At 33.6% G+C, this 11345-nt stretch overlaps 3 protein-coding genes across 3 annotated transcripts; 2 read left to right on the top strand and 1 right to left on the bottom strand.

The window, feature by feature from the left end:
• The first annotated feature begins 1805 nt into the window (after window positions 1-1805).
• Window positions 1806-5049, top strand: LOC108752332 (coiled-coil domain-containing protein 18-like). Its single transcript, XM_018493113.1, has 7 exons — window positions 1806-1988; window positions 2066-2138; window positions 2660-3143; window positions 3216-4227; window positions 4523-4651; window positions 4726-4884; window positions 4971-5049. Exons 1-7 carry the CDS (start codon window positions 1939-1941, stop codon window positions 4996-4998), a joined length of 1935 nt encoding a protein of 644 aa, XP_018348615.1. The 5' UTR covers window positions 1806-1938; the 3' UTR covers window positions 4999-5049.
• A 115-nt stretch (window positions 5050-5164) lies between these two features.
• On the bottom strand, window positions 5165-6224 carry LOC108752333 (vacuolar-sorting protein SNF8). Its single transcript, XM_018493114.1, has one exon. The coding sequence runs from the start codon at window positions 5926-5928 to the stop codon at window positions 5173-5175; it is 756 nt and encodes a 251-aa protein (XP_018348616.1). The 5' UTR covers window positions 5929-6224; the 3' UTR covers window positions 5165-5172.
• A 98-nt stretch (window positions 6225-6322) lies between these two features.
• Window positions 6323-8390, top strand: LOC108752334 (ras-related protein Rab-30). The gene is made up of 5 exons (XM_018493115.1): window positions 6323-6896; window positions 7509-7592; window positions 7660-7843; window positions 7944-8095; window positions 8166-8390. The coding sequence occupies exons 1-5, from the start codon at window positions 6810-6812 to the stop codon at window positions 8274-8276; spliced, it is 618 nt and encodes a 205-aa protein (XP_018348617.1). The 5' UTR covers window positions 6323-6809; the 3' UTR covers window positions 8277-8390.
• The last annotated feature ends 2955 nt before the right edge of the window (window positions 8391-11345 follow it).

The raw sequence follows: 11345 nt of genomic DNA, 5'->3' as shown, positions 1-11345 counted from the left end.
ATGGCTCAAATGGCTTTAAAGTAATTATTGAAAATCACTTTTCTATCAGTCATGTTTCATTTTAATTTTCATGTTACGTGGCATGAGGCCTGTCTCTTTTTAATTGAGCTTACACGGTTCATTTTTCTTCTTTTCTGTTTTTTCTAATTTCTTTGAATTCTAATTTTTCTAAATTCTTTAAATTCTTTAGAATCTCATTCTAAAGCGTGAAAATTGAGATGTTTAAAAAAAGTTCAATTTTCAATCTTTAAGAATAAGAATTTACTTCTCGACAGTGACACTCACTCTATAAGTTTTAGAGAGTTTCTTTCTACGTTGGAGAGAAAAAGTAAAAAGATAAACCGTGCAAGAAGTTCGATCAGCTAAAAAGAACAAATCTTTGTTGTCCTATTTGGGCACTGCATGTTCATAGTGTAATGGGTCTCGAGAGGACAATTATCGCACGATACGTAAAGCTACGATCGAATTTTACCATTTTACGAACAGAACCGCGCTTCACAAGCCGTCTATATACTATAAAATGCGAATAAATACGAGTGGATGATGATTACGCTTACCGATTAATGAAGTAATATGTCGCGACGTTACTTGGCTCGAGATCAATTCACCCAGTGCTAGTCTCGACAACGGAGGAAAAGTTCGAAAATAGCGGCAACTTCAGCCAATACAACGAGTATGTACGATGCGAGTCAAACTAACACCTTAAGGTACATTTTCACGTACCGCTTAAGTCGGTAATTCGAGCAATAAAAAGGATCGCACAATCAAAATGATTAGAACCAACCAACTACAGTCGTTCCCCTGTCGTACGACTGTAACACGGGAATACTCGACCGTACTTGGTTGGTTTTTACATTCTGATCCGAATTAAACTCTCAATGGAAATAGGCCATTGTTATTCGGCAATTTTGTCCACGTGATTCTCTTCACTCACTGAAACGGTCAGTTTAAGCGCCCATGAAAATGCAATATATACCTTGATAGGGATGCAATTGTCCAATTGCAAATGTTCTTATTGAGTATATTCGTTTATCACGTGCACATGCTGTGTAGTATTATTTCATCCTTGTCGATTATCGAATATTAAACAAGGACAAATAATGCTATGAGTGCCTCAAAATGAACGTATCTATAATCCACCGGAAAAACTAAGTGCAACACTGATGCAATTAAACGCAAATCGGTTTACATATTTTCATGTGTTAATAAATAATTTAATATTTTTAAAGTTATGAGGTTATCAAGACAACAAAAAATATATAATTAAAAAGGCTAAATTAATTATTAATTACTGAAAACATGTAAATTGATATACACTCAATTGGACTCTCAGTGCACACTAAGTTTTTCCAATGGAAAAATGCTATTCGTTCGTATGATATATATTTTAAAGACACAAAATTCCGACATATATATTATTAAAAAATAATTTGTATATTAAGTGATCTTCTTATTACAATTGTATCTCATATTTAATCTACTCTTTTCAAGTTCACTTCTTACACTGATCATCTTTCCTCCTTTTCTTTCTAATCTAATATAGAGGAAAAAAGAGGAAAGATAAATAAATGCATAAAATTTAGCTGAACAGAACAGACCACTTTAATTATCATAAATTTATTATATAAATTATCGATATATCGCCGTAGATAATTATTGACAAAAAATATACTAATCAATATTTTCTATATCATCAAATATTGGTAATTTTGAGCATTTTTACCAAAAATATACATATCAATATATATATATATACACAATATACGTAATTACGTATAGTATATATATACGTGTGTCAAATCAATTATGTAGTGTGTTGTGTTTATGTCACCATGTTACGGATAGTTGTTGATTCAATTGAATGGAAATAATTTAGATATTGAGATAAAATTTTTTAATAACTGATTTGCCTTTTGTAAATTAAGTTTTGTAAAAAAAATGTTTGAAACAAAAAAATTCGATTCAGAATACAACGCGCTGAAACGCGGGTGAGTGTGAGGTTAGGAAATCTTGAGTATATGCTTTTGATGTTATATAAAAGATAACTATTTCTTTTATATTCCAGAGAACATCATGTTATTCTTCAAGAATACAATGACATTGTTGAAGAACTTAAACGGGAGTTGGAAACGTGTAAAGTAAGCTTCTTATTTATCATTATAATAGTCTGTTTAACAATAATGGGATGTGTTTCTTTCTTCCAATTGTATCTTATTTTTAAACTACATTCCCAGAACACAAAGATTATATGATAAAAGAAGAACATCATAATGACTCTATTTATCACTTAAAAACAATCATTATATCCTGATAATTATGATTTCTATATTTTATCAGTACTGCTATTCTGTAATTCTTAACAACAGTGTTGATATTATTGCATTGTTGTTATGCAATGTAATACTTTCTAAATTTTTAGGGGTAGAAGCTTACTTTAAAGAATGAAAATTGAGTTTATCTTGAAAAATAATAGTTTAATTTTCCATCTTTAAAAATAAGATTTTACTCCTTAGAGTAAGATTCATTCTAAAAGTTTTAGAGAATATAAGATTAGAGAGATATGATATAAAAGTTGTGTAATATAACGATACTGTTCAGAGTTACAAAAAAAGGGATCTTGAATAGCAACAATTCTATATACGACACATATCTTTTACAGACAGAACAAACCGGCATTCGTTCTGAGCTACAAGCTTTGTATGTTGAGAATAAAAATAGTAGTGATGCTATACGTGATTATATTTCACATGCTCACTCAGAACAATGTGGCAACGAAGATGTACACAATAAAATGGTCATGAATTTGAAAGAACATATCACAGCCCTACAAATGGAGAAAGATTTTGCGGTCCAATTATATCAGATGTCAATGAAAGCTGTAGACACTTTAGAGCAAGAATTAAAAACTCGCTCAGTGGATAACAGCAATGCGATGTTTTATGAAGAGCAATTGAAAAATATCAGACAATCATATTCAGAAGCTATAAAAGCTTTAGAGAGTAAATTATTTCAGGCTAAGGAAAATTTTACAAAGCATCAGTCAATGTGGATGTCGAGTAAAGAGACGATAGAAGCTCTAAAGCGGGAAAAACAGGAAATAGCAACAAAACTTCAGGAATTTCAACAAGACTCTCAACAGAAAGGTCGGTGATTTATATAGTATTTAATTTGGATATGAAAGAGAGAGATAGTATGTCAGTAATTTTATTTAAAAGACAGGAATGGTCAGCAGAAAATACAATCGTTAACGGAAGAATTATCTGCCGCGAAAGCAGAGATACGAATCATAAATCATTTAAAGTCGGACTTAGAGAAAAGACTGAACGAGAGTAGAAGAGAGATCAGTAATATTATGGCGAAGTACGAAGAAACAAGGTGCAAGATGGCCGAAGCCCTTGATCTAGTAGAATCTGCTGTAAAAGAGAGGGACTTTGTACTTCAAAGAGAGGGTCAAATTGCAGAACAGAATGCCAGGCTGGAAACTCGATTGGCCTCCATTGCCGAAGAACACGTAGTTAAGATGCAAGAGGAGATTGCTAGATTGAAAGATGCTCATGAGCACAACATGAAGCAATATTTGTCAGAGATTAAACAGTTGAAAGCAGAATTACGGGAAAAGGTGACACAATTGGATCGATCGCAAAAAGAGAGCAGATTGGCAGAGGAGGAACTGGAGAAGATGCGTCGAGATTCCGAGGATTTATTGGAAAAATCGGCCGCGAAGATTTTGACCTTCGAACAAGCATTGAAACAGACGGACTCCAAGTTGGAGGCTTGTAACGAAATGTGCAAGAGACAATATAATTTAGAGATGCAGCAGCTGCGAGAAAAGATTGTTAGTTTGGAAGAGAAGTTAGTAACTTCGAATGAGAAACTGAGACAACTTCAACAACAGAACTCCGTGGATATACGAGATCGCATCAAGTTGGCCGACGAGAGGACGAAGGACGCGATCGATCGCTACGTTAATTTGGAGGGCCAATTAGTCAAAGCTACAGATGATAAGGAATCCCTGGCGACAGAATTGAAATCGCTACAATCAGCTTTCGACCGCGAGATACACAAGAGAGATTACGAGCGATGCTCGTTGGAAACTAAGATCCGTGAATTAGAAGCGAATCTTTTGAAAGAGAATTATGTAACAGAGGGTAAATCGGGCATCAATATTTCTCCAATGCAAATCTCGCAACATAGAGCAGATACAAGCAAACATACTTTGGATATAAGGTAAATAATTTTATTATACAACATTTTAATACATCTATAATTATACAGCCATGACCAAAAGTATAAGGCACCTCCAAAAATTGAAATATTTTATATTTAACGAAAAATAAATTTTAAAACAGTTTTATTGAAAAATACTATTTATTTTTATAATAATATTAATATTTTGTTAATTCTTCTTTGGCTTTTATTATCACCTTTTTCAAGAAAATGCAATAAATTTATACATATGGCCAAAGCTGTACTTACATAAAATAAATAACTTTCACTTTGGATACTTTTCTATGTTTTCCAGATTTGAAAATATGGATTCTAACTGGCAGTCTCTATTAACTGAACAATTGAATAAACAACAAGAACATTTTGACAAGAAAATAAAAGAGATGACGCAGCATGTGACAATTCATCAAAAACTAAGCAGAAGGTAAAAAAAGTTTTAATGTGTCACTATCTAAAATCTGGCTAAATGATCAAAATTTGATTTGATTTGATTTTAAGATGGAGAGATGAAGCAAAATCTTTGACAGCACAATTCCAAGTAAAGTCTAAGGAATTACGTGGAAAAATTAGTTCATTACGAAAAGAGAATGCCGAATTACACAAAGCACTTTGCAAACAGCAATTTACTCAATTTAAAACAGATACTATTCAACCTAGGTTTGTATAAAATCTTAGAGGAATTGAGTCATATCAAAATGGCATCTTCTTTTTACTTATATTTCTTTTTTTTTTTGCGATTTTAGTTATATACAAGGATCCGAGACCAGGTGACAATGTTCTATACTTATAAGTATAAAACGATCGCAACACATCTCAGATACTGTAAATATTACAGAGCGATTGGCTTTACGGACCAAAGAGATACAAATCTTAACAAGCAACATTAATTCTTTCTTTAAATTATTTCCTATCTTTTATATGATAACATTGATATTGACACCGAGTTCATTCTTTGGAAACAATGCACGCTGTGAATAAACTAGGAAACCAATACAACGTCTCATCTTTCGCTTGTCTATCCAGCCAGGCCAGTCCTTCTTTCATCATGTGGTCCAAAGCCTTTTGCGCTCTGTCCTCCTCCCATCTCAATTCTTTACACAGAATAGACTTGGAGACGTAGGCGTTTGTAGACAAGCTAGCTTGACTCAACACTGCAGTATGGTCCATGCTGAGTTCACCTGGTATCGACTGTACCAAGTGCTTTCCCCTACCGATGGGAACTACGGAGAAGCCATTTCCGAATATTCTCAACTTCTTCGCGGCAGCTAGCAGGTCTTCATTGGTGATCTCCTGATGCTCCTTTCTACGTCCTCTGGCCTGAATCAAACGCGTTCTCAGCTCATCTAGCGATATCAGGCCACCGTTCTTGTAGTTCGTTGCCATGCAGACTTCAACGATCTGGACGGCTAGCTCGTAGTAGAAATCGCCGATGCCCAGTACCGACCAGAAACCCTTGCCAGATGCCAAAGGGTCCACACCGATCGAGGCGCACATCTCTGTGAACTGGCGTCGGAACTGCGCGTTCTTCTTGATCTCATTTTTGTACTTTGAAGCAAACTCCTCTAGATTCACGCGAAACGTCTCCATGTGCTTGGTCATCTGCTCGAATTGGTTTTCCTGGATTTCCGTGCCCTTGTCCCGGTACTTCTCCTGCTCCAGCTTCTGCTTTTGTATCGCACCTACTCCCGCCTTTCGTCTCATCTTTTCGTGACGTTACTCTGATTATCAAACTCAAATTCGACTCCTCGAGAATGATTTCGTTGTACGTGTGGCGTCTTATCAAATTATACTTAGTATATGTACTGATTTATATTAATGACTCCGTTTTTCTTACATGTACACTTTCTATACCTTTCGCATTTTCCTGCACTTTTTTTTTATATTATCGATGATAAAATAGTGAGTGCGGATGAGTTAAGAAGACATTTGTTTTTGTTTGCTTGCATCTTTGAGTAGCAAAAATGACAGATGATGTCAGAGTTTTCCCAAGAACTCCATTGTTGAGAAATTTACCCGAACGGAAATTTACTCAAGGTTGAAGTAGAAGGGTCGAGAGGATAATGATAGATGGCGCCTCCCCGAGACGGATCAGGATGGAAAAACCATGATAGGCAGAGTGCGGGAGAGGCGTCTCTTACGGTTCGTCCAACGGGAGTCTATATACATAACCAACAACAATGTCGATCGCGTCCGAAGAAGACGCGAGATTCTCGAAAGCTAAGTGAGGATCGCGTGCAGCGATGAGCGCGGCGACGATACCGAGGTAGTCGCCGTCGGTTTCTCTCGGCCCCCTCTCTCCTTCTCTCTCTCTCTCTCTCCCTTCCTCGAGATTCTCGAGAGCGAAACCGAGGAGGTGAGCACGCGCGTAGGTTCGTGTGTGTGCGTGCAGCGTGCGTGACATTCGCGCGGCCCGCCGTCGAAGTGAACGCTTGCGGAAAGTCCGGCGGTGCCGCGGTTAGTGTCGAAAAGTCCCCCCTCCCCCCCCTGTATCGCACGGATGCGCCGTCCTTGTTGAGCGGGCGACTCGCGAGCGCGGACCTCCGCCGTGGACCTCCGCCTCCTGGTGCCGAACAGTGGAGAACATGGAGGACTACAAGTTTCTCTTCAAGGTCGTACTCGTGGGGAACGCCGGTGTGGGCAAGACCTGCCTGGTGCGACGATTCACTCAGGTGCGTCAACGTGACGTCTCTTCGGTCGACGATTCCTCTTTTTTTTTCTCTCTCTCTCCTTTCCCGTCACGGGTTACGAAAGCCTCGAGGAGAACTCGTCGTCAAACAAGAGGCATTCTCATGGGACCCCCCTACCTTCTCCTTCGTGCACGCAGAATTCATGCACGAACGCATTTCCCGGAAAGGGTAGAAAGTTAGTTATTTATGCATCCTGGAGATGATGTCATCTACATATGTGGAACGTTACTTTGAGCCGATCTATCGTGGTTTATTTGCCTGCGATGGGTATCATTTGATACGTTGTATTTTCAGTTCATATTTTATGTCAGCCTGTATTTCCCGAAACTTTCTAAAATTTATTTCCATTGGGAGATCTTTAAGAGATCATTCTCAAAACTCTAGTCATTTCTTATAATAGAATGAATTACTGAGCACTATTTTTATCACGTCTTTCTTAGGTGACACACATATGCTAAAATTACAAGATGATGAAAAATGTATCATTAAATGGATGTATAATTTAGTGGAGACATTGAAGTGATATTGGCATGTCTAATTTTAGTGTGATTATTTTGTATAATTTCTATGATTTTAGTATATTTTAACTTGCAGGGTTTATTTCCACCTGGACAAGGTGCAACAATTGGAGTCGATTTTATGATTAAAACTGTTGAAGTGGAAAATGAAAAAGTTAAGGTATATAATCTATATGGGACATGTGCGTTAGAGATATATATAATCTACTGTTGAATGTTTTTTTCAGTTGCAAATCTGGGATACTGCAGGTCAGGAAAGATTTCGTTCCATTACTCAAAGTTATTATAGATCAGCACATGCATTGATATTAGTTTATGATATTTCTTGTCAACCTACATTCGATTGTTTGCTAGATTGGTTGAGGGAAATCGAAGAATATGCAAGTAATAAAGTTCTTAGGATATTAGTAGGTAAATGAAAAACATAAAGATTATTATAAGTTAATATGTGAAGACATGTATGTCTCTTTCCTATCAATGAGAAATTATGCAATTTCTATATGTTAATTAGGGAATAAAATTGATCGAGAAGATAGAGAGATACCGACGCACGTGGGAGAGGATTTTGCACAAAGACATGGCATGTACTTTTTAGAAACATCCGCTAAGGAGGCGGAAAACGTAGAGAGATTATTTATGGAAATAGCAGCTGAACTTATGGAGGTAAGCGAGCGTATTTTATTTAAGATTATTTCATTTTAGAACATTTTGCAGTGCTCGTATGTTATTTTAGCAAGCACGCTGTAAGGAATTACCTCGGTATGAAACGAATACAACTTCAATAAACGGTAAAACGACGTCAATCGGTGATAGTAGTAATTGCGGTTGTAGCAGACTTTCTTAAATAATTTTTGTATGTTATATTATATCTTTTTTTATAGACACGGTGATTGAAATCGAGCGTATCATATTTGATAATTTAGGGAACGTATAGTACATGTATATCTTTGATACACAGTGTTATTGTTTAGTGTTATGATATTATATGCTACGTTGCTTTATACTATGTTGTAAGATATATTTAATATTTAAAACAAGAATTTAAATATATCATTAAGCATTCTAGCTTTTAGGATATTAAATTTTTATAGATATATAACGCAGTTTTACGCTCTCTTATCGCGCGTTTTATTTAATTAAAGTAATACTGCTTGATATATATTAAATGGTTTAAGCATTTATTTCCATATGCAATGGAAATTTTATTTAATATAATTGTAGTATTTCTCTTTTGTTACTTCGAAAGTACAAATAGTTATTACCACAATGGATTTTGGTATCTTGTCCAAAATCTTATTAGTAATAATAAGATTTTTTACAACACGCGTCACACAAGCCTACGATGTATAAAGTTATTTCTAACGTGCAATATTTATATGTGTTTATCACAACTATTTTGAAGAAGACAGCTCACAATGTGCTCCTAACAGCATGTTAAAATTAAAGCATAAATGATATTGTAACTCTGCATACAATAATCAACGAAAATAATTTTTATTTTAACGAATTATTTAGTAATAATTTTAAAAAGTGATAACGAGATATTATTATTAAATAACTTTTAGTATTTATATGATTAGATCTTTGTTATATTTAATTTATAATTTATGGATCTTATAAACAGTATATTTGGTTGAGTATTAATTATTCTATATAGGTACATTTCGTATGATATTAAAATGTCTAGTCTTTTTTCACATTTCTTTTTATATTCTATAGCCACGGTCCGATTCACGCTCACAATGCTTAAAAATCATTTCATTCTTGTTTATCAAATGTTAAATGAAGACAAACGATGCTCATGAGCGTTGTCAGCATGAATCGGACCACGGTTTATATGTACCAATATAACATAACCGTTATAAGTAATATGTATTTTATTATGAATTTCTTGTTAGCTAACACTTTCTAATTTTTAAATAGTCTGTAGTTTATTAGTATTAATTATCATTATAAATTGTTTCTTTTATGTAAGCTGTATGAACTCCACTCTTGGGACAAACATTTACTTTTTTTTACAGCAAAAAGAAATTAAATTAATCTTTAAAATTGTTACATATCTAATTTTTATTTATCTAGTAGTTCTCAATCAAATTTGCATAAGTCCTGAGAAAATGCATAACTTATATATATATGTTAGATGTTTATATAAAAATTAAAGTATTTTCCTTTCTTCGATACCTGTAATTAAGATCTTTTTAACATAGTTAAGTTCATACACTAGCTATTCAATTTGAAATTACTCCAAAGATTTTATGTTACAAAAACGTTTTGTTATAATTACATAGTGTAAGTTATTAATAATGCATAATAAATCACGACTTGTAATAAAAACTATATTAGTCAAAACATATATATCAATTTTCTTGGTATGAGATTAATATTGTGTTATCGTATTAATAGAAAATTATATATACAGGGCGTTCGGAAATTTGTGAATCAAAATACAGCAAGAAAGTTTAAAAAAAAAATAAATTAAAAACATTTGCCACTTTTTGTTCTAAGCTAGTACTCTTTGAGATTTAAAATTGTTTGTTCATGAATCGCTTATCGATAGTGCTTATGAACAAGTAGCTGTTTAATCGTGACTTGTTGACTAATTGACAAATTTCGAATCATTATATCTTAAAAACTATTAATTGGAACGAAAAATGATAAGTACTTTTTAAATGTATTTTTTTTTAGAACTTTCTTGTTATTGTATTTTGATTCGCAAATCTCGGACGCCCTGTAGAGGTTAGAATACATAATAATGTACGGGCGATGCACGTGCTATTTGTCCTTAATAGGTTTATAGTAGATTTTATAAAAATTATATAGTCAATACAAATTTATATCACACATTACATATTTCTAATAAAAAAATCAATCAAAATTTATTGCTAAGTTACATACAAGATTTATAGCAGATATATTTTCATTGACTTTTACATAAGTTTTTAAATACAAGTTTCTCTCTGTATTTTTATATTATATAATATAATATAAAGATCTCTTTTTCTTTAATACACGCATCAAAATATAATCATACTGCTACATAAAATATTGAATAAAATATTTTATTTATATTATTGATTGTGGAAATGTCTGTGTCGCAACAGTTGCAGACTTACGCGATTAAAGTTGATTATGAAAATGTTTATGTTGTAATAATAAAGAAAAAGCAGTAAGCGCTTTTGTGTGTGTGTGTGTGTGTGTGTGTGTGTGTGTGTGTGTGTGTGTGTGTGTGTGTGTGTGAAATTTAATATAGTTAATATAATCAAATAAAATTCATGTTCAGAAAAATTATGCTCCTACTCACTCATTATTACTTTCAGATTGTAATATTAGATCTTGCTTTCGATGTCATAATCTGAAGTAATAATGATGAATAAACAGGTACTTTAAATCATCTTATTAAATCAGCTTATACTCATCTGCATACTGATCACCTCCATTAATTTTCATAGCTCAGTTATTTTTAATGCTTAATGATTGTGTATTTTTAGCTCATTATACGTAGATTTTGCATTGAAGTTACGACAGTCAAAAATTAAAACCAGGTTTGATGTCTATGTCTTTTATTTCTTAAAAAAAATATAAATTATTTCACAACCAATACGAAATTAAATTCCTATACCGGTCGAAGCTGGATCTTTAATGTTTTGTCTCGGTAATCTAAAGGTTTAGAACGGAATACAAGAGATCCGGGTTTGAATCCAGGTCAAGATAATATTTTTCGCAATAAATTTATTTACAGTTTTTCAGTACATTAACATCTTTCTAATATAGTGTCTGATTGATCATCAAATTATTAAAAATTGCTTGTCAATTTAATTTGTAATAATATTACAGTATAGTTCAATTGCATTTATAAGTCTGGAAAACCAATTCGGCGCGCAGTTCGAATGACTACAAATATGGTAAATATGCA

The sequence above is a fragment of the Trachymyrmex septentrionalis genome, unplaced genomic scaffold, assembly GCF_001594115.1.
Source record: "Trachymyrmex septentrionalis isolate Tsep2-gDNA-1 unplaced genomic scaffold, Tsep1.0 scaffold6, whole genome shotgun sequence".
In the NCBI taxonomy this organism is placed as follows: domain Eukaryota; kingdom Metazoa; phylum Arthropoda; class Insecta; order Hymenoptera; family Formicidae; genus Trachymyrmex; species Trachymyrmex septentrionalis.
The sequence above is the reverse complement of the archived record's forward strand: the minus strand, read 5'-3'. Positions and strand labels throughout refer to the sequence as shown.

Excerpts from the sequence above, each read along its gene's own strand:
- LOC108752332 (XM_018493113.1), top strand. The coding sequence starts at position 1,939 with ATGTTTGAAACAAAAAAATTCGATTCAGAATACAACGCGCTGAAACGC. Across the intron at positions 1,989-2,065 it reads TACAACGCGCTGAAACGCGG|AGAACATCATGTTATTCTTC; the intron begins GTGAGTGTGAGG and ends TTTATATTCCAG. Across the intron at positions 4,652-4,725 it reads CATCAAAAACTAAGCAGAAG|ATGGAGAGATGAAGCAAAAT; the intron begins GTAAAAAAAGTT and ends TTTGATTTTAAG.
- LOC108752333 (XM_018493114.1), bottom strand. The coding sequence starts at position 5,928 with ATGAGACGAAAGGCGGGAGTAGGTGCGATACAAAAGCAGAAGCTGGAG.
- LOC108752334 (XM_018493115.1), top strand. The coding sequence starts at position 6,810 with ATGGAGGACTACAAGTTTCTCTTCAAGGTCGTACTCGTGGGGAACGCC. Across the intron at positions 7,593-7,659 it reads TGGAAAATGAAAAAGTTAAG|TTGCAAATCTGGGATACTGC; the intron begins GTATATAATCTA and ends TGTTTTTTTCAG. Across the intron at positions 7,844-7,943 it reads AGTTCTTAGGATATTAGTAG|GGAATAAAATTGATCGAGAA; the intron begins GTAAATGAAAAA and ends TATGTTAATTAG.